General features: G+C 40.9%; 1 protein-coding gene across 1 annotated transcript in view; it reads left to right on the top strand.

Moving 5' to 3' along the window:
* The window catches only part of CPS1 (carbamoyl-phosphate synthase 1), a 163,590-nt gene that overhangs the window by 46,708 nt on the left and 89,357 nt on the right, over positions 1-27,525 (top strand). The window contains exons 8-18 of the mRNA XM_029606134.1: positions 2,066-2,194; positions 5,068-5,174; positions 7,222-7,363; positions 8,443-8,520; positions 15,374-15,472; positions 19,588-19,683; positions 19,824-20,013; positions 20,990-21,147; positions 22,355-22,483; positions 23,844-23,988; positions 26,055-26,265. Of these exons, the coding sequence (XP_029461994.1) occupies positions 2,066-2,194; positions 5,068-5,174; positions 7,222-7,363; positions 8,443-8,520; positions 15,374-15,472; positions 19,588-19,683; positions 19,824-20,013; positions 20,990-21,147; positions 22,355-22,483; positions 23,844-23,988; positions 26,055-26,265 (1,484 nt within the window). The remainder of the gene's footprint in view (positions 1-2,065; positions 2,195-5,067; positions 5,175-7,221; positions 7,364-8,442; positions 8,521-15,373; positions 15,473-19,587; positions 19,684-19,823; positions 20,014-20,989; positions 21,148-22,354; positions 22,484-23,843; positions 23,989-26,054; positions 26,266-27,525) is intronic.

The following is a 27,525-nucleotide window of genomic DNA, read 5'->3' as shown; positions in this document are numbered from 1 at the left end:
CCCATTTTTGGAAATGTTTCATTTCTGCGTACAGCAGCATTAACATGCGTATATGGGCAGCATTTAAAATCTGCTCGGCAAACACTGGCCTGACATATTCGCATATCCTCTAATTTCGGCACATGTTGGGTTTTTAAAATTCATCTTTAAGGCTTTCTATCCCATTTTATGTCTATGGGAAAGAAGCTTAGTAAATCAGGCCCTTAAAATTATTTTAATTTAAAATTACACTTAGGAATAAATTTTCAATATGGCATATAATTGGAAAAATACAAATACACTTTTAAGTTTGCAAAAATCGAGCCACTTTTCAAACACATGGTAGCTGTGTATTTGCATAGGCTTACACACTTAAATTTGATGGTGTTAAGTAGCTGATTTAGCAGGATGCGTGCAGCAAGCGTAGGTTTTTGAGGAAAGTCAATATATTTGTGAAAGGGGAAGCCCCACATTTTCCCCTTTCTAGATGAGTTGCCCTTTGTTAACTTAGATTCAGTGGTCTCAACAGCCCCTGCCCATACTAGTGAAGGCAGTGTAGCTGGGAGTGTGTTAGGAGGTTTGACACTCTGCAGTGGGAGTGGTCTTTGGTTTAATAAACCATGTGATACAAGAGGAGATGGAGACAAACAAAGTCTTTGGTTTAATAAACCATGTGATACAAGAGGAGATGGAGACAAACAAAGTCCTGAGAGAGAGTCCGGAAAAGATAGCCTGCCATCTGCAGTCTGAGGATGCCACCTCCCCACGGAGTGGTGCTAGTGCGAATCTTTCCTTGAACAGAGAAAGTACTACGAGTGGTTCTGATTCATGGCTGAGGAGTGTCTGGAAAAGAAGAATTCCTGTCCAGTGGAAAGCAACTGGGCCCAAGGTCGGGATGCCTAGTACTTAACAGGGAGTAAAAAGGTCCTGAGATTCAACCAGGAGGATCCTAAGGGACCTGAAGAGTAGAAGCTATCAAGAAGCAGAGGTGTTTGAATTGCCTCATTTGTCTTGAGAGATGTTTTGGTGCAGTGTTCATTGAGAGAGGACTTTTGTCCTTGGTGGGCATTTTGGGTTACAAGAAACTGCCTAACTAAGAAAGGAGGTCTGAGAAGTCCCTGGTTGAAAGATGTCTCAGCCAGAGACTTTCTGGAGTGGGAGAAGCTGCTGAGAGAAAGGAGGAGAGCTGCCATTAGAGCAGGTACCTGGGAGACCCAAGGGAAGAGGGTTGCTATCAAAAAAGCTGACTTGGTTAGGGAGGGCAGTTGTTAATGTTTCTGTAAGTAACTGAGAATTTATATATTTTTTGGCTGTTTTGGACTTTGTGATGCTGTTTGGTGCACTAGCAATTGTGATTCATTTCTTTCAGCTTTGTTTTTCCTGCCATCATTGACAGTAAAGAACTTTTATTTTGAACAACTTCTTTGGAGTCAATGTGGTGATTTTTTGTGCTTTTGATCGGGCTGATGAGTAGAAGAAGGAAAAATCCCTACATGAAAAAGAGACTTCATTCCCTCCTGTGTGGGAACCCCAGGAGGTCAGGGGGCCTGCTCTTGTCCATGAGCCTCCCCATGAGCCCTTGTTTCCAGGACCAGATCGGGACAGGGACCTTACAACATAGTTTCCAAACCTGCCTCCAAAAGGCCTCCCTGCCATAATGCTGCTTTTCTATGCAGCCAAAAGACCATGCATTATGAAAGTATGGCTGACTTAGGTGGGTTAAAAGGAAACCAAATCTTCAAAAATGTACCCCTTCAAGTTTATATTTCCTTCTCCAAAGCCTCACATTTTCACTGACCATTCTAGACAAAGTGTTCACTGTTTAAACCACATTCTCTGATCCCAGTTGTGAATGTGACAAAATCAGACAATAGGAGGTTCTGAGACGTATGTTCTTAAGCACACTGCAGATGCTACAGGCGCATGCTAACAAGAGTGGCATCATGTGCTTGCTTCTGATAAAAGCAGCTCTAAAATTTCAGGATGGCGGTCTGTTTGTAACCCCAGTAATAGATGTTCTCTTAAAAAAAGTTAGGGATGTTCAGCCAGTTCCACAATCTTATTCTATTTTGTTTCTCTTTGCTAGCGAGGAGCTGAGGTGAATTTAATTCCCTGGAACCATGACTTTTCGAAGATGGAGTATGATGGTCTCTTCATCACAAGTGGACCTGGGAACCCAGAACTGGCAGAGCCACTGATACAGAATCTTAGGAAGGTAAGAGCATGGTCACTTCTAATATGCATTTCCGTTCAACTCCATACAATTATTTGTCTATTGAGTGTCTCTAAGTGTTCAATGTATAGACAGAGCTTTTTTTTTTTTTTTTTTCTGTTTTCCACAGCACATCATATTTCACATTTATATGTGCTTAGCAGAACTGCTGAATTTCATTTTACTAGGGTTGTAGTTTTCTAAAAACCTGTTAGCCTTACTTAGGCAGGAAATATTTTTGGTTAGGAGTTAAAATGGGAATCTTTTGTCAAATTGCAGCTAGATCTTTGTCGATGGACTTCTCAATTACTGTTGGTTTGTATCCACCACACTTCCACATTTTTCACCCATGATGCTAACACAGTTCATATACAGAAAATGTGTAAAATCTGATGATACAATGGGATGAATTGATAGTGAGCAAACGCTGGGGAGGACATGTTGTTCTAAGGGCAATATCATTTTGAACTAAATTTTCACTTTTATGTCCAAATGCATAGAAGTGAAATATCTCCAACACCTTTAGAGTCTGAGCTCTCTATATATATACGTTTTAATTATTTTTTGAAATTTTAAAATGCAAACTAAGCTAAACAACCAATAAAAGAAGGTTCAAAAAATTAATTCAATAAATACATATATGGACGAGGTGGCAGGTTTCATATATTCAACATTACTGCCCAATAATGATTTAAATTTATTTTAATCATCAATCGCCACAGGCTAACTTGCTAGGTGTGTACAACGTCTACAGCTTTTAAATAATTTTTGTGTCTTTTTTTACAGCATTTAAAAAATGTGCACATCACTTAAAACTATGGGTTAAATTTCTACAAAGATTATACAAGATTTACGCAGTCTGTTCATTTCTTGATTTGAGAGAGTGAATAGATGTTGAATAACACTGAAATAATTTATAGTTCAATACATTGTGCACCGACTCAAAAGAAGCTTACTGCCCTCCCAACGAGACTACATTTCGGACAAAAAGTCTTTCCTCAGGGGATGTCAATCATCATACAGCTGATACACATAAGATCTCCCGAATGAACCGGACACTTCTCTCTTCCACGGATGAGATTGATGATTAAAATAAGTTAATATCATTAACAGGCAGTAGGGTTGAATATATGAAACCTCAAACCAAAACAACGGGCCAGTGAAAGAAAAAAATGAATCCCATACCAATCCTTCCACTGAAAAATCAATTTCATATACCATATCTGGAATTCTTATGTTTGTGAGAGATGGGAGGAAAGGACCTTAGAAATACAGACATATCTTGTTACACTAACTTAGTATGTCATGGTTCGTTATAATCATCTGTCAAAACCCTGGATACTTTAAGCATCTGGAGGGAACTGCAGAGGACTGTCACATAAAAGTTAAGTTCCCAGTGGCGGTTTGTGTCCAGACACCTTTAGGGGCGGATTTTAAAAGGGTTACGCGCGTAACCCTTTTAAACCCCTCCTGCGTACGCCAGCCTATTTTGCATAGACTCGGTGATACGCGCAAGCCCCGGGACGCACGTATGTCCCGGGGCTCAAAAAAAGGGGCTTGGCGGGGGCGCGGCCAGAGGCCTCTGAAGGCCTGCTAGGCTGGGGGATCGAGCAACCTACGCCTGCCCAGAGGCAGGCACAACTTAAATAATAAAGGTAGGGGGGATTTAGGTAGGGCTGGGGGGTGGGTTAGATAGGGGAAGGGAGGGGAAGGTGGTGGGGACGAAAGGAAAGTTCCCTCCGAGGCCACTCCGATTTTGGAGCAGCCTCGGAGGGAACGGGGAAAGTCATCGGGGCTCCCCTAGGGCTCAGCGCACGCAAGGTGCAAAAGTGATCCCCTTGCATGCGCCGACCCTGGATTTTATAACATGAGCGAGGCTGCGTGCGCATGTTATAAAATCTGGCGTAGATTTGTGCGCGCCAGGTTGCGTGCACAAATCTATGCCCACGTGTAGGTCTTAAAATTTGGCCCTTAGCGTTTGAAGGGAAACGCAGGAGATTGTTTCATAAAAGACAAGTTCCTATTTTTAAAGAAAAAATGAAAAAAAATTGTTGAATTATGAAGACAAGTTTCCGTTTTTTATTTATAACATGAATAAGATATCGATAAGAAGATAATAAATTTAAATGAGGATTGTTTGAAGATCTTAGGAAGGATGGAGGTTTTTGACCGATGATTATAATGAACCATGACATACTAAGTTCGTGTAACAAGATATGACTGTATTTCTGAGGTCCTTTCCTCCCATCTCTCACTAACATATGATTTCCAGATATGGTATATGAAATTGATTTCTGAGTGGAATTTTTGCTTTGGAATATATGAAACCTGCCACCTCATCCATATATTTATTGAATTAATTTTTGGAACTTTCTTTTCTTGGCTGTTTAGCTTAGTTTGCAATTAAAAATTTCAAAAAATAATTATAAAGTATATATAAGGAGCTCAGACTCTGAAGGTGTTGGAGATTATATTTCACATTGATATTACACCTTTTCAGTGGAAACTTTTGTGCAAATGCATAGAGGGCATAATTACATTTATATCACAAAATCTAAGACATAAATGTATATGTGCATATAGTTTATTCATCATTACTTATATCTGCTTGTTTCAGGTATATATTAAATAGGAAATTTCAACTCTTTCTTCTACATTTGGGATTATCCTACTGCAAAAAACCTATTGCATGTCAGATGTTTATTATAAAGAGATTTTCTTTTATGTTCTTAGATATTTAAAAAAATTGAAATTCTTTGTTTCTCTTTTGCACTCATCTTGAGGAGCTGCTCAGGGGTCCCATGAATCCTTTTTTTTTTTTTTGGATTATTAAATTGCCTTAATATTAAAAAGTCTCCTTCCTAATCTTACTTTAGGTCTTCAAGAGTGATCGTAAAGAGCCAGTGTTTGGGGTCAGTAAGGGGAATGAAATTGCTGCATTAGCAGCTGGTGGGAAAACCTTCAAGATGCCCATGGCAAATAGGTAAGAAGCAAATCACTTGCTTTCTAATACTACATGTTGGTGCAAGGCTTAGGGGCGGTTCATTTTACTGTAGCTGTAAGGGGTGACAATTGTGCCCTGCAAGTGCTGTGCTGACCAGAACCACAGAACATGAAACTGAGAGAGATTCTGACATTAGTACAGGAAAAAAACCCCAACCTATACCATTTTTTTAAAAAAGTGTGCTGCACAATATTATTGTGTCTTAGAAGAATATAACTCGAATAATAGACTAGCTAGACTTTTATTATTATCCAATGTTTTATAACTGCTTTAAATTTTAGTTGAAACTAACTTTAAGCTGCCTCATCAACAGTATTGTGGTAGTACCTCATGGCCAGTTTGCTTCAGCACTATTATTATTTATAATTAAGAAATAATGCGTAATCAGTTGTGCAATCTGATTGGCCGAGCATCATCTTAAACTATATAAACTGCGCAGTAAAGTAGAATTGCACTTATATTGTGAATGGTTTTTAATGTAATCTGCAGTAAACTGTGGAATATGTGGAATATAACTCAACCAAATAAATAAATAAATAGTGTGATTGTGATACAAGTGACATATGTGGCCAAGTGATAAACCATCTCTTGCATTAGATTGGTAGATGATATAGTACAGTATGTCTCATGGATGAGTAATATGAAGGAGGGAAGCTTTCTGTCTTCTCCTTCTAAGCAATATCTTTGCCTCAGGTGATTAAAAAGATTCCTAGTCCTGAATTGATTGGAACTTCTTGCATGAAGTGAGCAGAAACACAGCTTCTATTTATTAACAAATGGAAAGATTTTTTTTTAATCCTAGAAATAAATTTGTATCACAACAAATTTTCTGTACTTTTCAAAACTGTGCATTTTTGTCTACAAGTGATTTCATTTGCCTCTGCTTACTGTCCAGTCAGACAGTCTGTGTGAATCACAAACAAATGAAAGGGGTGAATTTGCACAGGTTTGAAATTTGTGAACAGTAGTGTCAGTCATCAAAGCCTTAACCTTAGCTATTCATAAGTTTCAAACTTGTGATATTTCAACCATTTAATTTATTTGCGAATAATATCACCTATCACCAGAAAATGCACAGTGGTAGACTGAGGGGCGGATTTTAAAAGGGTTACGCTCGTAACTGCTCCTGTGTGCCCTGAATCTATTTTGTATAGGCCCGGCGACACGCGCATGTCCTGGGGCTTTGTGAAAGGGGCAGGATGGGGCGGAGCGCCAGTCCGGGGGCGGGGGCAGGACTGAGGCCTCTGGCACATTGGCCATTTGCTGCTGTCCCAGGGGATCGCGCGCCGGCCAAGTGGCTGGCGTGCGCAAGTTACGCCTGCCAGAGGCGTAACTTACAAAATAAAGGTGTGGGGGGGATTTAGGTAGGGCTGGTGGGACGGGTTAGATAGGGGAAGGGAGGGGAAGGTGGGGGGGCCAAAGAAAAGTTCTCTCCAAGGCCACTCTGATTTCGGAGCGGCCTCGGAGGGAACAGGGAAAGCCATCGGGGCTCCCCTAGGGCTTGGCGCGCGCAAGGTGCACTAGTATGCACCCCCTTGAGCGCGCCGACCCCACATTTTATAACATGTGCGCGACTGCGCGCACATGTTATAAAATCGGGCGTACATTTGTGCGTGCCGGGTAGCACGTACAAATGTAGGCCGTGCATGTAGGTTTTAAAATCTGCCCGAGTGTTTTGAAATAGTACAGAAACTTGGTTGTGATTCAAAGTTGTTTGTATTACCATATGCCCAACATACATGGGTACATTTTTCTGTGCAAAATAAAAAAGTATGCAAATATATCTAGTTTCAACAGCTGAAAAATGTTCATATTTTTTTCTATAATTAAATTCCTAGCCCTATGTATATAAAGTTCACGGAACTCTGTTCAGAAATAGTTTTCCCGCTCTTTTGATAATAGCAAAATCTTTTATTTTCTACTTTACTGATTTTATCAGGCTGTGGTGGATATACCATTTATGGGATTGGGGCTGCTGCTTATGGCCTGACTCATTGCTGGGCTCTTTTCTTTACTGTCTCTTCAGAGGTCAGAACCAGCCAGTAGTGAACTTGATGTATGGACAAGCCTTCATTACAGCTCAAAACCACAGCTATGGGGTTGATGCCAACTCCCTCCCCGCTGGCTGGAAACCTCTTTTTGTGAACATCAATGATCAAACCAATGAGGTACAAATATGAATTCTTTCCCCAGGATACCATTGTCAATCACAACTAGTTTGGATTAACTGTAAACAGCTGTAGCTGCTAAAATAGGCTAGTTGTAGTAAATTACTTGCAATCCAGTTCATTCTCTAATTAATCTTTATAGTTAAACAGAATAAGACTTTCTTACTATTTATTTTTCCGCATTGTGCCAGTTATTCTTTGAATATAGCTCAAAATCTCCCTCATTTTCCTACAAGACTTTTTTTTTCCCTGTTAGGGCGAAAGATTTTTCAGAATAGGCTCTGGTCTGACTCTGCATGTGATAAATCTTAACTCACCTCTAACCAACTTCCAGTCATTACCCTTACGCAGAAAACTACAAAATGGCAAATGACATATTGTAGTAAATACCATAAATTCTGTAACTGCATTCTGTTAAAGTTTGGTTAATATATTCTGTTAAATCCCTATCACCTTTCTCTGCTCCTAGTTGTACTTTTCCTTGTTTTATTGTAACTGTAATTGTTTTTGTTCAGCACCTGTTATTTGTTTATTTTACTGTAACTTTTATCACACCCCCTGTTTATTGTAAACCGGCATGATGTGATACTCTCACGAATGCTGGTATAGAAAAAACTAAAATAAATAAAATAAATAAATAATACATTTCTGGTTGTACCACATCAAGGTCTGACATATTTTGGTACTATTGCAACCCAATTGTAATCAGTGGTGGAATACCCTCTAGAAAAATAATCGACACTCTGGAACTCATTTCTCTATAGTGCATGTAATCAATAATCTGTAACTGATTAATATTCAGAAGCAATGGAAGTAACCGTGTTGAAAACACGTTACAGATGAGATAAAAGTAGAGTGAACCTTTTTTTTATATGCAAATCAGTAGTTTGGCTGATCCCTGCTGGCATTGAGTTGATTTTTATATGTTAGTTTCAGAGTCCTACTGTTTGATTAAAAAGGTGTATGGATTGGGGGACGTAGAGAGGAAATGGACAAATAGAACCCATTCTCATGCACTGCATAAGTACATATCATAACCCAATGGTTTGCTAACTGCAGTTTCTTTATCTCCTTCACAGGGCATAATGCATGAGACAAAACCCATCTTCACAGCCCAATTCCATCCAGAGGGCAATTCAGGACCATCTGACACCGAGGTGCATTATACTTTGGGTTCTGCATCCCCCTGGGAAGGTGGGGTTATGTGGGGGAACCTGCTGGGAGGGTGGGCAGCATTCTAAACGCGGGTCTGGAAAAGCCGCGCACAGGAAGGGTTTGCGCAAATGAAGGTTTTTCCTCCTCAAATTTCCTTTATTAAAACGTATCTGTGAAAGGTGTAGGACGTTTTCTGTTCGTAAAGAGGGAAGGGGATAAGGAAAGGGGGAATAAAGGACATCCTGGAGACTTTCCCTCCTCTCTGAAGCAGCACTGCTAGTAAAAAAAAAAAAGATTTTTAGATTACTGAACTGGCAGGAAAGGCAGTCAGAAAGAGTGCCCATTATCCTATGTTTTGATTTCATCCCTCCAAAATCTCTGACCTGAAATTAAATTCATTTATTTGAGATTGAAAAAGATAGGAATTGTGTCTTGTAAAGGCTGACTTTAGGTTTCCAGTGTTAACAAACCAACATGGTGGTGACCCTAAAACTGTGCTAATTTCAAAGTATTACCATTAAAAAAAAAAAACCCTACGTAGTATTTTTGCACAGTTTCGCTTATTATGGAAGTATGGAAATAAAGGAAAATTACACAGACAGGGTCCTCTTGTGTATTTCACTCTTTGTTGCTCTCCCATCAGTCTTCAACTTTTTTTTTTTTTTTTATTAGCATTTCCAATAAATTTACAAAGCAATAAACTTTGCACAGAAATAAAGAAAACATTTTTTTAACAAGTTATAATACATATCCATTAGTAATCATTCTTTCTAACTTAGACCACTAAGAGGCTGAAATTTGGATATGAAAGAATTAAGAAATTAGGAGCTAATACAGCAAAGAAGAAATAACATTGTCTGAAATTATCTCATGCATCCTACCCACTATTTTATATACCTAGGTTATGGGACTTAATATCGGAGAGGAGCTTTGAAGAGCTCGTTTCCGGGATTCAAGAAACAACTTTAAATGCTCAGGCAAAAAATATACATTTGTGGTAGGAAAACAGCACTTCCAGTACTAAGCGCTGCTGTTTGGGCTCATGTCAGCCCCACTCATCTTCACAAAATGCCTAGCCATGAAAGTGGTGCACCTCCGCAGGTGGGGAGTGCATGTTTTTCCGCATCTGGACAATTGTCTAGTCAAGAGCATGTCTCAGGCAGGGGCCACCAGGTCCATGTGCTTGACCATCTGGGTACTGGAGTCACTAGGGTTCATTCTCAACTACCCAAATTCCAATCTCAATCCATTACTTCAATTGGACTTCAATGGAGCCCTGCTAGACATGGCTCAGGCCAAGGCCTTCCTGCTTTGCCAGAGGGCCATTACCTTGATGACCATTGCTTCAGAGATCCAACAGAGTGAGGTATCAGTCTGGTACATATTGAGGTGGTTGGGCCATATGGCTATATCCATCCATGTCACTCCCTTGGCACGTTTACACAAGTGCAGAGCCCAGTGGACTCAGTGCCTCCAGAATTGCATCCAAATCTCTCCGGGACTCATTGTCCTGGTGGTGGGTACTTTCAAATCTGGAATGGGGGATCTCATTTCAAAGTCCCCTACCCAAATTATCCTAACCATTGTCCTAACCTGGGGTGGGGAGTTCATGTAGATGGGCTCAGCACTCAGTGTCTCTGGTCCGCCCAGGAACGTTCTAACATTCTTGTCAAATCAACTTCCTACGGCTTCGGGTGATCAGGTACGCACCATGGGCTATCAGAGATCGACTGTCCAACAAAGTTGCCTGATCCACATCAACCATCAAGTAGCCATGTAGTAAGTCAACAAGCAGGGAGACACAGGATCATATCTTCTGTGTCAGGAAGCAGTCCAGATCTGGTTATGGATCTTGTCACCTGGGATGGTGCTCAGGGCCATGTACCTGACTGAAATGGTCAGGTACATGGTAGCGGCAGGCTGAGTTGAGCCTTCAGAGACCCCATGAGTGGTCAATGAACCAGGGGGTAGCAAATCATATATTCTGCCTCTGGGAGAACCCAGACACAAATCTGTTCACATCTCCCTTCAACAGGAAGGTGCCTTGGTTCTGCACCCTGTACAGGTCATATGGCAAACCAGTCTTAGACACCCTTGCCCATCATTAGGAAAGGTCTTCTGTATGTGTATCCTCCGAGTTCCTTAGTGGCAAAGACTCTCTTGAAGCTTCGGAAGGACAGAAGGATTATGATTCTCATATCCCCTCATTGGCTGAGACAGGTCTGGTTTCCACTCCTTCAGGAGTTGTCCATCCAGAGACTGATCTAGGACTTCCCCAGATCTCATCACACAAAATCAAGGCAGGCTGTAGCATTCCAACTTCCAGACCCTTTTGCTCACAGCCTGGATGTTGAGAGGTTATTCCTGCAGCTGCTTGATCTTTCAGAAGATGTGTCTTGTGTCCTGATGGCTACCAGAAGGCCTTCCTCTAGAAAGTCCTATGGACTGAACAGAAGGCACTAGATCTATTCTCCTGCCCCACATAAAAACTGCTGGATTACCTTCTACACCTATCGGAAGCTGGCTTAAAAACCAATTCTGTTACAGTTCATCTCAGTGCAATTGGCGATGTAGATGGTACATCCATCTCTGTACAATCTATAGTTGTACGTTTCATGTAGGGCCTCCTTCAATTGAAGCCTCTCCTAAGTCCTCCCGCTGTGTCTTGGGACCTCAATGTGGTGTCAGCTCAGCTGATGAAAGCTCCTTTTGACCTGAAGTATCTGACCTGGAAGGTCAGTGCAGAGGGTCAGTGAGCTCCAGGCCTTAGTGACTTATCCACCTTATACTAAGTTTTATCATGACAGGGTGGTCTTGGATACACACCCTAAATTCTTGCCTAAGGTGGTGGTGAACATCCATCTTAACCAGCTAATCGTCCAGCCAATATTCTTTCCCAGTCCCCATTTACACCAAGGCAAACAAGTACTGCACAGTTTGGACTGCAAGCGTGCCTTAGCCTTCCATCTGGAGTGGACAGAAGCCCCTAGACAGTCTTCCCAGTTTTTTTATTTCTTTTGTCAAGAATAGGTTAGGCAATAGGCATTGCTGTTGCCAAACAGACACTATCCAGCTGGCTAGCAGATTGTATCTCCTTCTGTTATGCCCAGGCGGGGCTGCATCCTGGGAGTCATGTCAAGGCTCATTCTGTCAGAGTTATGGCAGCATCAGTGGCGCACTTGCGAGCAGGATGTTAGAACTCATGAAACTCAACGACCACTCCGCAGAGTTGGAATTCTCCTATTTTTTGTTTTAATTATAACTCTATGTTACAAGACTGGAGAGGGACCCCGCGTGCACGCATGGTATAGGGCATGCTGGGCATGCTCAGTGTGCCTAGTCAAAGTTCTAGAAACTTTGAAATAAGTTTTCCACATCAGGGCTACATCTGATGATGTCACCCATGTATCATGCTGTCCTCGGAGAACACCTGTTACAGATAAGCAACTCTGCTTTTCGCATGCATGTTACAAAATTTGAAGATTTACGTGCATAAAAGCTGACGAGCCAAAGAAAATATGTGAGTGAAATCTACATGTGTAAATGCTTAAAATTAGGGGCACAAATACTCATGTATAGGAGATTTGTTCTACTTATCCGGATAAATTTTTTCTTTTCCGGGTATCAACTTTGTTGCCAAACAGCCGCATAAGTCTCAAGAACACTGCTTGTTCATCTATGTTGAAAATACACACCGTGTATCTTTTAGCTATGCAAACATGGGTAGATTTAAGCGTATTTTATATGGTGTATGTGCATCTGCATGCAAAATATACAATACATGTGATATGCAGATGTGCTCGCGTCCATATAGCCTTGTATATGGGCATGTGTACGCTTGTTTTAAATTTATCCTCCCTATGTATCATCAATCAAATCCATGATAGAAATTGCAGACGGAATATCATCAGCAAAAATTTGATAGATGACTACCAAGTCTGCCAGTATCCTACAGATAGGTCTTCTGTAAATATTAAACAACATAACGGAGAGCGCAGACCTCTGAGGAATTCTGGTCTCCAATAGAAAGCAAAATGAAAATGAGCTACTTATGGTAAACTCTCTGCACCCTATCAGTAAGAAAGGATCAAAACCAAGAGAGTACCATTCATGAATTCCTAAATCAGAAAGTTGAGTTGATAGCAACTCATGATTCAGGGTGTCAAAAGCTGACAAAATGTCAAAACATATCAACAAAAGTTGCCTTCCAGCATCAAAACCCCTACGAAAAATATTCAGACTAGCTACTAATAAAGTGTCAGACCTGTAGTTTGTTCTAAAATTAAACTGTTGATGATATAAATACCTTATGCTCATCTAAAAAGTATCCTTTATTTGTTTTTATATTATTCCTTCAATTATCTTGCACAGGAATGGAAGAGAGGATATAGGGCTATAATTTGCTGGCTCACTCTGATCACCTGTGGGCTTCTTCAAAAGAGTTTGCACACTTGCCCGTCTGAGAGAATTGGGAAAATGATTCTCTGACAGGGACTGATTTACAAGGGTAGCAATGGGAGAAGCAAGTTCCTTGCGCAGTCCCTTCATTATTAATGTAAAACATGGATTTAAAAGACAACCAGAGTTATTCAGATTTGTTATATGAGCCTTTATCTCAGTTGTTGAGACGGATGTGAAGTTATCCCACTGGACATCATCTAATGGAAACCTATCATTCTCTAGATGGAGATCTGAATCAAACTCATTAGTCAAAATGACAATTTTCTCACGAAAGAAAGCTGCAAAATTCTTGCAGTCTTTAGTGCTGCTTTGCAATAAATCATTGCCAATCTATAATTTATATTGTACATATTCCTACACATATGTATTCCATGAGGACAGTTTTCATAAGCTTTTTCCCTGGGTAACACCGATTTCCCTGAGTAAAAGAGCTGTCTGAAAATTACCCACCCGTTACATGGCTAAACGTTTACGCATTCTTTCTTTCTGAAAATTGATGCAAAACCTGCAGGGAAAAAATACATGTGGAATTTACATCAAAGTGGGAAGTTAGGGATGTACCTAACCGAGGTCATTTTGTAACGTCAAAGCTACGTGCACACAATTATACTTGAAATTTGGTGCGCATGGTTTTGCCAAGAGATTTTGAAATGCATACATTTTAAAATCAAAAAGCATGCATGTAATTCCCAACCGTGCTGAGATTCCACCCCTTGGAAGGTCTCTCCCCTTTGTGCATAAAGGTCCGCACATCCGGGGGGGTGGGGGGAGGTGGGGGGGGTAATTGTTAGTGTAAATTCTGTGGGTGCTTTATGCCTACAGCCGTTTCACTAATTTTCAAAGTGCAAGTGTGCAGGCACATTTGTTTTGAAAATTATCCCAGGAAAAGAAAAGTACCAGCTCACGTGTCTGCGGGTAGTTTCCCCAGTGGAATTTACCTGCTTTTGGGTGAATTTTAAAAGTGCTGGGTGCGCAAATAGTTGGAGATGTGCATGCATATAACGCTTATTCTGTGTTTTATAAACACCGCACATATTCGTGCAAATACCAATGTGCACATTTTTTCCCTCTTGAGAAAAGGGGCGGGACAAGGGCTTGCCGGGGCAGGGCCAACCTATGCGCAGCCAAGTATAGTCTGCTATTTATGAGATGGAAGTCTGAGTAAAACAATTTATAGCCAAATATGGACTGTGTGAGGGATCTGGGGAAACTGGGGGGGCGTGCAGTCTAAAGAACCAGGCGAGGTCTTGATGACCTAGAGAGAGACTAGACAAACTGGTGGATGAACTGGTTAAACTGGTCATTTCCTTCATGCGTGCAGGTTATAAAATTACCTCACTTTGTGCACGTAAAAGCTGACAATTCCCAAGGAACGTGCCCGATTATCAGATGCTCATGTAAATGCTTGACATTAGGAGTACACATATGCACGCACTTGCATGGACGATTTAAAAATTTCAGCCTAGGTGGGCGCACATGCACTTGTTTCAACGTTATCATCCTACTTCTGAAAGTGAAAAAGGATGCACGCCAGTCCTTACCTTGCCTGGACTGTGTGTAAGCATGCAGTGCATGCTCTCAGTATTTTCTGTGAGCATCGGTCGTGCTATTTCCTAAAGGGGTATTTCTGTGGGTGAAGCCCTACTTTACCCCGCTGCAGCCCCTTTGAAAGGGGACCCTCCCTGTGCATTATCAGAAGAAATGCATGAATGCATGGAATGGCAACAACAATTACAAAAAATATATGACGCCACTAAGAATTCCAAAGGAGAATTACCATTTTGCTCAGCTGGCGCTCATGAGCATTGCGGGAGGTGATATAATCAGATTGAAAATATTTTCCTTTGTATCAACTGTTTTAATGCACAATCCAGCAATTTTATTCTAACATGATACCACAAATTACACACATTATTTGCCTGATTTACTAAGCTTTTTTTTTTCTTGGGGGGGGGGGGGGGGGAGAAGAACCAAAAGTGAATCGGGTCTTAGGTCTCACTTCTGTAAAAGCCCAGTGATATAGCAGTGTTTTACTTTTCATTTCTGTTAATATTTCTTCCCGGGAAACATAAATAGAACATCATTTCTTCTTCTTTCTTTAGCAGCCCTAGTGCAGCTCAACATTGGTAGCTTGAGTTTCTTTCGCAGAGATGACCGTATGCATGCTTTTGAAGTATTATACCCATAAAACATCCTGGGATAGTGGCTCAGTAAAAATGCAAGTTGTTATTAATAATCAAACGTGTGTCACCCGGCTGTAGGGCCATCTGAACATTAGCAAGGTTAGGCTTGTAAAGAAAATGTTCTCAAAGATTTGTTTCCTTGCTCTCAGTGGCCTGGATGGCTCAGTGCTTCACATTCCAAAAGTAACTTTGATTTCCTTGATATTTTCAGTTTCTTTTCGATGTGTTCATGTCAATGATAAACAAGGGCAAAGGAACCACCCTTGCTTCTGTAATGCCTAAGCCGGCACTTGAGTCTTCCAGGGTTGATGTAAGTATATCTGATTTTGGTTTTCCTTTTATATATTTCTTAAGTGTATATTGTCTCTGTTGAAAGCAAAACAAAGCATGCTGCTTGTTTACTCAGTTCTGGATAGCATCAGTTCTTGCAGAACTCATCACAATGATTAAAAGAAATGCCCATATATTGTGCACCAGATCAACCATGAGTACGTGGCTACCTAATACAGTGCGATGTGTAGTAGGAAATTGATCTGTCACTAGAAGAGTTCTATGAAATGAGCACATTTCTCAATCTGCCTATGCAAAATAAATAGGGCAAGCTTAGAATTCTAAAGATTTCTCGTGCACCAAGCATTAGTGGTTTCATAATGAGCTACCGTAGCAAAAGAAGATAAAATGTTGCAACTGGGATTCGGAGGGGCATGAAAAACCACATTACTGTGCCAACTCTGAAAGCTGTTCACGAGTATGTTTAACGAGACTCTAACAAATGCATAGATATCTCTCTTTATGGACTCTCTAGAAGGGGAATTCCCCAGCTTTATACTTTTGGCAAAATAGCTTTCTTTTTCTTTCTTCCTTCTGCTTGACCTTTAAGAGCATCCCTCTGCCAGCACAGCACTTATTCAGATGCATCCATGATTCAATGCTCTTCATGGAGGTTCAATTCACAAGCCTTCTACAAGAAGCATAAAACTGAAATGGTGTGTTACCCAAAAATAACAGTCTTGCATTGTGGAAGCTGAACGGTATACAATCGCTGCAAGACAGTTGAACACTGAAATGAAGAAACAGGATGGGATGAGAACTGCTTTATCAGATTATTTAACAATGACTTGGGTATGCTTGTGGGGAACAGTGATTTCAGCCACCTCCAAAAACAATTTAAAAAGGTCCAGTAGATCACTAATCAAAGTGTCATATGGCATAGGAAAAGCCAGGAAGATGCTTGCTTTAGGTGGCTTTTTAGACATGGTTCTAAGCTAGAATAGAACAGAACTGGGACATTCTTATTAGTCATCTAAAGAAGTATAATCACTCAGAAAATCTATTGATTCCATGGAGATTAAAAAGATATTTTGGGACTTTGAAAGAGATGAAAACAGATTTTTATCTGAAGACACTTCCATAAAAAAGCAACCTAAATTCAGAGGGGCGGATTTTAAATGCCCTGCACGTGTAAATCCGGCCGGATTTACAAGGGGGTGCAAATGTGCACCCCCTTGCGCACGCCGACCCCAGATTTTATAAGATACGAGCGGCTACGCGCTTATCTTATAAAATCCAGCGTACTTTTGTTCATGCCTGGTGCGTGAACAAAAGTATGCGATCGCGCAAATTTTTAAAATCTACCCCATGACTGAGAGGACCAGCAGAACTAAAGAACATTAATGGGGCAATTTTGAGTAGCCCATGCTGTTTGCAATATATGCAGGCACTTTTAGCAGGTACACTGCAGCCAGTTTTTAAAGGGAAACTACTTGCATTGGTTCCTTTTCAAAATTAGCTGCATCATACTTTGGGCCTCACTTACTATGCTTTTATTCCATAGCCACAAAATGGGGAAAAAGCCTTAGTAATTCAAGCCCTATGTGCACTAAAAGTGCACACATATTTTGTACTTGCTACTTGTGCCAAGTAGGGCCAAAATAGAATGCACACATTTGAAAATTGAACATATGTATCATGTTTAACTCCTCCTACCTAAAACTGGACAGGGAAATAACTTCAAATACTCCTGTCTAGGAGTATGCAGGCCAAAAAACTTCCTTTCATGCTGTTTCATTCGGGGAAGTTTTCATCCAAATTTTGTTTTATTGGGGTTTTATTTGTTTATGTATTCATTTATTCATTTTGGCAAATAGTGCACCTATATGCAAATAGCGCAAATGAATAAAAACAAAAAAAATCTGAATTTCGGCAGGATTATTTTTTGTTTTGTTTGAAAACAGAATGAAACGAAAATAAGCGTGTTTTGTTGCATTTTTCATTTTGTTTTCAAACAAATTCACATCCCTGTGCCCCTCTGTGAACCATCTGGCTACACCCCCAAAAAACCACAAAGTCCTTCACTCTTCACTTCCTTTGAATGACAGACTCACAATTACAGAGCTATTCCCTGGGTTTAAGCAGTCTCACCCGCAAAGGTTTGTTCAAAGGATAGAAACTTTTCTTTTCTTTTCTGGGATTTTCAGCAGTTAACGGAAAAAAATGTACAGAAACCACAAAAAATGGATGAAATTCATTGGAATGTTACAACAAAACAAAACCAAGTATGCTTTATAGTTTCTGGCCGGTTTGCATTTTATTTATTTATTTAAAATATTTATATACCGTTTTACCAATACAAGATTGAGCAAAGCGGTTTACAATAATAATAAACAAAATCAAAAATTCAAATAATAAAATTAAATAGTAAGACAAAGTTTGAATAAAAATACAATCTGCATCATGATCAATTTTAGTAGCTTAGTCCTTCCTTATATGATGATATTCAGTACCTACAGCCCCTCCCAGAATTCTTCTCTCCAGCCATACAGCGTTTACATTCCCACAAAGCCATTGTGGTCCATAAGCTCACCCTGGGCTGCCGCTGGGCACTATCTAGGAGCCTAGTGATGGTACTTTGAGTTCCATGGACACCTGGCCCTTGTAGATTACAAATCACATTTCTTGGCATGGCATCACCTCAAAAAATAAAAAATCACCCACACACACCCTTCGAGTACAATCTTATATTGGAACAGGGCACGACACCTCCTAGAGGTCCTCTCCCACATATTTCCTTAAAGAGATAGGCAAATTCCCAAAATAGATCTCTGCAACAGTGCACATTACCTTTAACCCCATACTAGAGGTTAAGTGGAAAAATGCAAAGCAATGTAAAGGGCAGATTTCTAGTGGCAAGGACCTGATTTAGGGCGAGGGCCGGGTGTACTTTTACCTGGGCAGAAGAAGGCAATTTTTAGAGGTCAGTTTACCTAGGTAAATAGCTTTGAAAATTGCCCTTTAAAAGAATAACCGGACAGGACAAGTATTAAATCTGGAAACTTAAAAATGGGCTGTCCTATAGGGCAGGACAGAAGAAGCAAGTCAAACACTGAGGCATCATGCTGGTACTTGCTGAATGTACCCGAGCCATGGACGCTCAGGTAAGGGAAAGTCGCGCAGGCTCTGCTGCTAAATGTTTGGGAAAGTTGTACAAATTCTTCTAAGGCCTTTTAAAACCACAAAAGAAATTAAAGTACTAAGAAATGTGTTGGATTTCACCATGCCCTCATCACTAATTACCCCTGAGAAATACAGTTTCATTATCCTCCTCCATCAGAGCTCAAAATGACAGGAAAAAACCCTTAGAAAAACCTCTAAAAATAAAACAAAAAAAGGTCTAAAGAAGGTTTTTCATGTTGTCATTTGTTGGTCTGAGCCCAGGCTGTTATGGTGATTGCTGCAATTACAGTAAATGGCCACAGTACGTATTACAGGCCTGGGGTTACTCACAAGGACGGTAACTTTCAAAACAGCACGCAGGCGCGCTCACCCAGGGATGCAGTTTTTTAATAAGTTGGGTGCGTATATGCGTGCGTGTTATAAAATGGCCTTGGCCGCGTGCAGATGTGCACCGAATTTTAAGTGGGTGCACGCATGTGCGTGCAAATGCCGCTTCTACAGCATAAAAGGGCATGCGCCGATGCTACTTCCCAGTTTTACCAGTTCGCCCAATTAAGAGATAGGTCCTCCAAACCCCCCTAGTTTAACAGCCATCAACCCCCCCCCCCCCCCAGTTATCCCCACAGATCTGCCTATCTTTCTTCGTTTTTTAACTTGCACGCCATCCATAGCAGAATTAAGTTACATGGCAGGGGGCCTTCACGCACCGGATCGTGTAAGTATTTATGCGCACGTCTCAGGTTCACGCCCTGAAACGCCCATGCTCTGCCCAGACCCCATCCCGCCCTGCCTCTTTTTCAAAACTCCTGAGATGAGCATCTTCCGGGGACTATGCGCATATCTCAGCGGCTTTTAAAATTCTATCGACGCGTACGAGCCTGATATATTCGCACATCCCCTAATTAATGTGCGCATTGGGCTTTTAAAGTTCACCTTTAAGATTCTTGTAATTTATTTTTTCCCTTTTGACAGGTTTCTAAAATTCTCATTCTTGGCTCTGGAGGTCTCTCCATCGGTCAGGCTGGCGAGTTTGATTACTCTGGGTCGCAGGCCGTTAAAGCTATGAAGGTGAGATGCTATATACCTCTTCTTTGGCCTTGCCACTGTTCCTCGCTCAGTACTGAAGAATATCTCTGCCTTCTGTGAATGATAAATATTGCAATTTATTACTATCACTATGAAGCTCTGATGTGCAATTTCATTCGCAGGAAGAAAATGTGAAAACGGTGCTCATGAACCCCAATATTGCCTCGGTGCAGACAAATGAAGTGGGCATAAAGCAGGCCGACACTGTGTATTTCCTCCCTATAACTCCTCAGTTTGTCACAGAGGTCATCAAAGCTGAGCGACCAGATGGGTTAATTCTAGGCATGGGTGGTCAGACTGCCCTTAACTGTGGTAAGTAATAGCTTAGATGTATTTGATTATAGTAAGTGCCAGGCCATTTGAAACAACTGGGGCTCCGAATGTAAACAAAAACATGTATTCTCTAAAATCTTAAAAACAGTCTAGGCCCTTGAAAACTGTAACACTTGGACAACCTCAGACTAGAACCTTGCCTTCGAACTTTCTGCAAAAAACTTAAGACCTGGCTCTTCCTCCAGGCCTTCCCCTAACTTTCTAAGCCATTAATTGTCAACTGGACAGGACTATGCTTTACCGGCTAACGCCACGCTATGTTTAGACATTATAATTAAGCCGCCGTTTCTTTTGTTTCATTGCCTTTTCTAGTTCTCTTCAGTTATACTGTCCTATACCTCTGACTAGCCTAGCCTCCAAGTTATCTACCCTTGTTATATGTAACTTCCGCTTCTAGTGAATTGTTCTTGTTTAAGTTATACCCTTTGTTACATGTAAACCGATCTGATATGAAATTTTTCATGAAGGTCGGTATAGAAAAGTGTTAAATAAATAAATAAATAAACTTTATGATTGATTTTGATGGCAACATTTGCTTATCATGATTTATGAAATTGTAAAGAATTAGCATTCTCTGTTTCTCGGATATGGATTAATAAAATCAATATTTATTAAGTTTTAACCATAAAGTTTTAGGAATTATGTTTTTATATGCATTTTAAATAAGATTTTTGGATTATTGTCAAGTTTTTGGTATAGATGCTGTAATAGAGTGTGATTTTTGATTTATTGTATTTTGAAAATTTCAATATAAAATAAAAATTTCAATATAAAAAAACAAGGCCCATCATTTTTCTCTGATTTTTTTAAAGTAATTTTATCCCTGAATATGTATTTATTTTTGTACAATGAAGTTGATTGACCAGTTGCATTTTAATATTGGGATGATGAAGAATACATTTTAATGTTCAGTGCTCGACACATTACTAGTTCTTGTCCTACCTTCCTCTTGCAGGTGTGGAGCTGTTCAAACGAGGGATTCTGAAGGAATATGGTGTGAAGGTGCTGGGAACTTCAGTTGAATCTATTATGGCCACCGAAGACAGGCAACTGTTTTCAGATAAGTTGAACGAGATCCAGGAGAGGATTGCTCCCAGCTTTGCAGTGGAATCGGTAATTAAGTTGAAGTCTTGGACTGTTGACTGTTCAGATTCTATAGTTCTTGGAAGCATGGCTCATGAGGCATTAGATTGATCAATGCATAAGACAATAAATTCTCTCAGTGGGATCTGTAAGGCAGAAGCACTTATTTGTTAATAATATTTTATAAGTTAACAAAAAAGAAAGAAAGCTTGCTCAGGCCCCCCCCCCCCCGTGGAATATGGGGTAATTAATGTGCATGTTAACATGTTGTAGTATATGGATGCCAGGATCAGAGTCTCCTTGACATTTATTTTTTACATAAGTTTGGTTTTACCTCAGTATTTTATAAATGCAGCAAGAGGACATTGTATTACCACTCTGCCTAGTTATTCTGCTCCATATTGCTAAGGATATATCCCAGCTGTCAGCCGCAAAAGCTAGATCATTTGTAGGCTATTGCTGCTTCTTCTAGTCAGTTTTTGTTGCCTCCTTCCTCTTGGGGTTTCTACTGTTCCAGCAGCATGATTATATTGGGATTCAATAATCCCAATTGAATGATAGCAACTTTTTTATAAGAGACTTCACAATATAATGTAAATAATTAATCCTAACTGCTCGGTTATCTTACTCTAATTCTCTCCCCAGTTATATGACCCTTGTTGTAATGTAACTTTTGATGTATTGCACTTGTTTATGTTCCATTTTTTTGTTCTCACCCCCTTGTTATATGTAAACCGGCATGATGTGGTTTCTATTCACGAATGCCGGTATAGAAAAACTCTAAATAAATAAATAAAATAAATAAATATACTGTAAGTTCCTATACTTAGTTCGACAATTTCATCTCCCCCCTAGCTACCCCATGTTTTACACCAAGCTTTGTAATAATCTAAACAGCGACCAAAACTGACAAGGCCGCCTCGATCCACATGGCTTTGCTGGTACTCAGCTACCACAAACCTGCTGGCATTGACCCACTTGATTTCAGATACTATGTTTTAAATAGAAGACACAAGCTGTAATTCATCCCCCCAATCTGTCTTTTGCACTGAGCAATAAATCAGTATAGCACAATCACTGGCCTTGGTTGCTACCCTATAATCTGGCCATTGCTACGGAGGGTGGTGGTGGTGGGGATCTCATTAACCAGTCACTATTCATCAATTAGAAATGTAGATACTTCAGATCTGATTTTACATTTTTTTACAATGTGAGATGAATTTTTTTCTATTTCCAGGTGGATGATGCTTTGCAAGCAGCAGACAAGATTGGTTACCCAGTCATGATTCGGTCAGCCTATGCTTTGGGTGGACTTGGATCAGGCCTGTGTCCTGACAAAGAAAAACTGATAGATCTTGCTACAAAGGTAATCCTTTAGTTGAAAGCAGTAGTGATCTATTAAGGGTTCTGATTTTAGCAATTCTGTTAGATTCTACAATCTAGGAATTTATGATTTATGTTTGCTGAATTTATATATTAATCTGATCTCATTAATAAAATAAGTAAAAATGAAACCAAGTAACTTGACTGACTGGGTGAGGTTGAAATTACGCTGACATTGAGAAAAATGTCACTTTTCAGAAATAATCATTCTAAACTAATTGGATTGTTCCAATTTTTAGTTAGGGAAAAATCCTAAAAAGCACAATTAAAATGTATCAGAAACATTATTTAGCACCAAACCACCATAAAATATATTGTTCTTAAACATTATTTTATAACTTATTAAAAATGCATTTCACAAAAGCGATATGTCGTATTATTACATATCTTGCTGTCCTGTGATATAGCCAATTTAAAATATTTATATTTGTATCTTATTATTATAAATCATATTGTCCCACAGACTGGGATAGATATTCAAAATATTTTCATGGTTATAACCACATAAATCTAATTGGTTAAATAAAAGCCCCCTCCTCTCTGCTGACTAGCTAGATATGAGTGCTCAAATTTGCAAGGCACACACATTTAACTGGTCAAAGAAGGGGCTCCATGCACTATTTCATTCATGCTTGTTGCTGAGGCCTAAAATGTAACATCTGCCTCAGAGTAGATATTAAATATTTATTGTGTATGGTAAGGCCTTGAAGTGTCTAACTGCATCTTGAAATCCCCCATGCAAACTCGCCCAAAGTGAAAGGGCCAGGCAGTTAGCCCCTATTATGAGCAGATTCTCCCCCTCTGCAGAAGACTGGATACTTCTATCGTCAAGTTCTGAACTCTCTTCAAGATCTAGTCCCCCCAATAACAAGTCATGAACTTCTTTCAAAGCCCTGACCTCAACATGAAGACTAGTTCCAACACCAAGATCCCCGTTGTGTCATTGAGACCCTCCCTTTCCACCTTAAAAATTACCCTCATAATGATAGGGATTGAGAATTTTGTGCTGGCTCATCACTGGAATGGAGTCAAAGCACCTCTAAACCCTCAAGAGGCTTTTAAGATTTGGTGGTCTATATTCAAGGACTGGATCTCTTTTCTTTTCTGTTTCTTCTGTTTGATTCCTTCAACCAATTGATTAATGGCTATTAATCAATTTTACTTAGGGAATAGCTACTGCTATTAATTGCATCAGTAGCATGGGATCTTCTTAGTGTTTGGGTAATTGCCAGGTTCTTGTGGCCTAGTTTTGGCCTCTGTTGGAAACAGGATGCTGGGCTTGATGGACCCTTGGTCCGACCCAGCATGGCAATTTCTTATGTTCTTAACCCTCTCATCCTTAGGCATTTGCAATGACCAATCAAATTCTTGTGGAGCAGTCTGTGGTGGGCTGGAAGGAAATTGAATATGAAGTAGTGAGGGATGCAGCTGATAACTGTGTCACTGTCTGTAACATGGAAAATATTGATGCTATGGGAGTTCATACAGGTAAGACAAACTTCGATTATCTTTATATTAGAAATTCCAAGGACAACTGCAGGTAAGAGAGTTATTATTTGGAAGCAAATTTCTAAAGAGGCAGAAATAATCACTGACTGACTAACTGGAACATTATGAACTTAGTGGAAGTTTTAGACATAGATCCTACATTCTTGCTGCGGTTCCAGGACTGGACTTCCCAATTAGCAAAGTAGACCCGTGCCTAGGGTGGCAAAGATCTGGGAGCATCAGACCAGCTGAAGATTTGCAGCCTCCTGACTGAAATGATTCTCACCCAGCAGAGAACAGGCCTCTCTCTGCTTCTCTGCTTCCTGCTGCAACCCCTCCCATGCCAGGCAGTCTGCAGAGAACAGGGGAGGGTGTGATCCTTCAGCAGACAGAACAAAGGGGGATCATGTGGGGGAGTTAGGAGGAGATAAGAAGAGGTTCATTTGGGAGTGAGGAGAGGTCTTGGGGGTAAGTGGGGATGACTGGATGACACAAACTTGTGTACAACACTGAGGGGAATCTGATGGGGGCACTGCTTGTGTGTATGAGAGAGAGAGAGAGGATTTCTGCCTCGTGAGTGTGTATGTGTGCCAGACTAAGTGGGAGGTTAAAGTGGGTATGGAGATGCAAAGGGGGAGCAGGACTGGAGCTCAGCAACAACACCTTGCTCCCTGTCATCTGAACTCTCCCTTCCAAGATCTTGGATTCTATCCCCCCAGATTCAGGAACTTCTCCAATCCCCACGTCTCCTCCTCTTCCCCATTCCTATAGCTTTCCTCTTCTTCCTCCTCTTCCCTCATCCTAGATTGCCAATCCTCTCCCTGTCTTTCCCCTCTTGCTTTAATATCTCCCATCTGCCCATCCCTGGTTCTCTCTCTCCTTTTATTCCCCTCCATCCCCAGTCTTCGCTCTCTTCATGGTCCTTCTCCCTCTTCTCTCTCCAATGCCCAATAGTCCTTCTTGTCTCCCCAATCCCTGGTCCTCTCACCCTCTCCTTTCTCTGCTGATTCTTGAGATCCCCTTTTTCCTAATGCAGTAAAAACAAAATAAATTAGACAGACACAAGCAAGGTTGGAAACTTCTTTATTTGTATAATGTAATGTATAAGTTGGAAATATTTGCTGAAATAATGTAGAATTTAATTCTGTCACAGAATCTATCTCTGCACTGCTGCAGGAAACTGCGGGGTTATGTCTTAGACCTCTTGCTCCCTGTTTTCCAGCCTTCCTTTGGACGGGTGGGGGGCAGGAGAGTATGCGTGTGTGTGTGTCTGTGTGTGTGTGTGTTTGGGGGGGGGGGGGGGGGGGGTGGCGGCATGCGACAGAACCAACAGTGCCTAGGGGCAGCAAAAACCTAAATCCATCACTGTGCAGAGCTATTATTTCTGAGCAAATGATTGTTACCATAGAAACTCTTTTCTGTTTTTAATTTATGGTTTACAGTAGCAAAAGCTTTCATAAACAAATAAGAGAAAAGCTATTATATTTTGCCAAAACACTATTTAACTGTCCTGTATGGCACATTTTTCTTGTAGCAGTTTCTTTACTGTCATTTCTACTTATTGAAGATTTTTATCTGTAACAGAAACTCTTTCCTGTGCAGGCATCCTTCTCTTGCTCATGACCCCTGGAGATCTCACATTCATCAGCCCATAATGTGATTAGTCTAGAAGACTTTGTGGACAATGGAACATTTTTCTTTTTACTAGTCTTAATATATTTTTTAAACTTACAGTCAAAGTTATTTGCTTGTGTCTATTGAGCCCAATAAGATTACAAGACCTGAACATGCTTTCAAATGCAAATTAAAACAATTGGTAAAAATTAAATAGTACAGTGTTTAGGGAACCATTTGTGGAATCTACTCTAGAAACAATCTTTATAAAGGTAGTGAATTGCATTGCTAAATAATAATAGAAAAAAAAAATTCAGACCACTTTGCTGGGATAATTAAAACGAGCAACACTGGACAGAACTGTAGATATCCTTGTAAGCAGTGAGGCTCCATCTGCTTGCCCTATGTATTTGTCACTTGCCACAGCTAAGTCATTTTGTTTTGATGATCAGGCGATTCCATTGTGGTGGCTCCCTGCCAGACCCTCTCCAACGAGGAGGCTCAGATGCTGAGATCATGTTCCATTAAGGTGGTCCGCCACTTGGGCATTGTTGGCGAATGTAACATTCAGTTTGCTCTGCATCCCACCTCCCTGGAGTATGTCATCATTGAAGTCAATGCCAGGCTGTCCAGGAGCTCTGCACTGGCATCCAAGGCCACAGGGTGAGTAAGACAAAAGGTGAACTTCATAGTAGGTAAAGGAACAGAGACTCCCCCCCCCCCCCCCCAGCAGCCATATTTATATAATTCTGGTAAAGACAACACATTCTTTACTTACAGGTGAGTTATAAAAAAAAAAAAGTCTTCAATCCAAATAAAGATAAAAACACTTATACAGCAACTAGCCTACGCTACTCGATAATTTAATTATGCAGCATTTGTTGATATTGTCTAATTCCTGATTCTCATTATTGGAAATATGGAGGAGTGTTTGTAAAATGTTAAGAGTAGGGGAGGAGAATGGGAAACTGATCTGAGTTTGTTGTGACTTGAGATATGCAGGGAGACCTTACATCTTACACAGAATCACAGTGACCAAAGGCCTCTGTAGAGACTGCACTGCCAGTGTGTCACCTACTGTCATTATCCACAGCAGAGGCCAGGGGAGCAGGAGCAGCCTGTGCTCATGGCCCTCACAATCGGTGCTGCAGCGCCCATTGGCAGAGTTGGGGGGGGGGGGGGGGAAGGGACCTGACTTGAGCTATGGGAAGCTCTCCTTGCCAGTGGATCGGAGCTTTGAAGACAGACTGGTATTACTTCTGGGTGTGGGACGTTAGTGACTGCAGGGCCCAGATGCCCTGCTTCTTGCTGTGCCCTTTTGCCGTGCTCTGCTGCTGCTGCACGTCGGGCACATGCAGTCACCAGGACGGAGTCCTAGGAGCTGGAGAAGGCGCCTGTCATACCTTGCAGGCCCCCTGCTGCACTATTTTCCACAAACCCTGCATGAGAACCGGCAGGCATAAGGAACACTGTCTGCAGGAAAGAGCAGTTCAGCAGGAGACCCACTGCAGAGGGGAGATGAGTGGTCCCCATCAATTAACCAGGAGGAGGAGGCAATGTTAGGAGGAGCCTGATGATGGGGGTCGAGTGATTTAGGAACAAGGTTTCGTGAGAGGAGGCATAAACATATGGTTGGGCAGCAGGGCCGGAGCTAGGCTTTTGGCTGAAAAACCTTGGTCCAGCCCTCCTCCTTGACCACCATAAGCTGCTGTCCCCTCTAATCTAAGGTTTTGAGTGAGACACCAGCAGCATACGGTGATCAAGAGGGAGGAAGCTGGATCAGGGCAGCAGCAGCAGCAGCAGCAGTGGTTTCTGAAGAGGAGGGGCTTAAAATCCCTTGGGAGAGTGAAGGGGGATGGGAGCTGGAGGGAAAGCTGAAAAAGGGGATAACTGCCGAAAGAGCAGTAGGGATGTGCTTTCATT

The sequence above is a fragment of the Rhinatrema bivittatum genome, chromosome 6 (assembly GCF_901001135.1).
Source record: "Rhinatrema bivittatum chromosome 6, aRhiBiv1.1, whole genome shotgun sequence".
NCBI classification, from domain to species: Eukaryota; Metazoa; Chordata; class Amphibia; order Gymnophiona; family Rhinatrematidae; genus Rhinatrema; species Rhinatrema bivittatum.
This window is presented reverse-complemented; position numbering and strand designations above follow the sequence as displayed.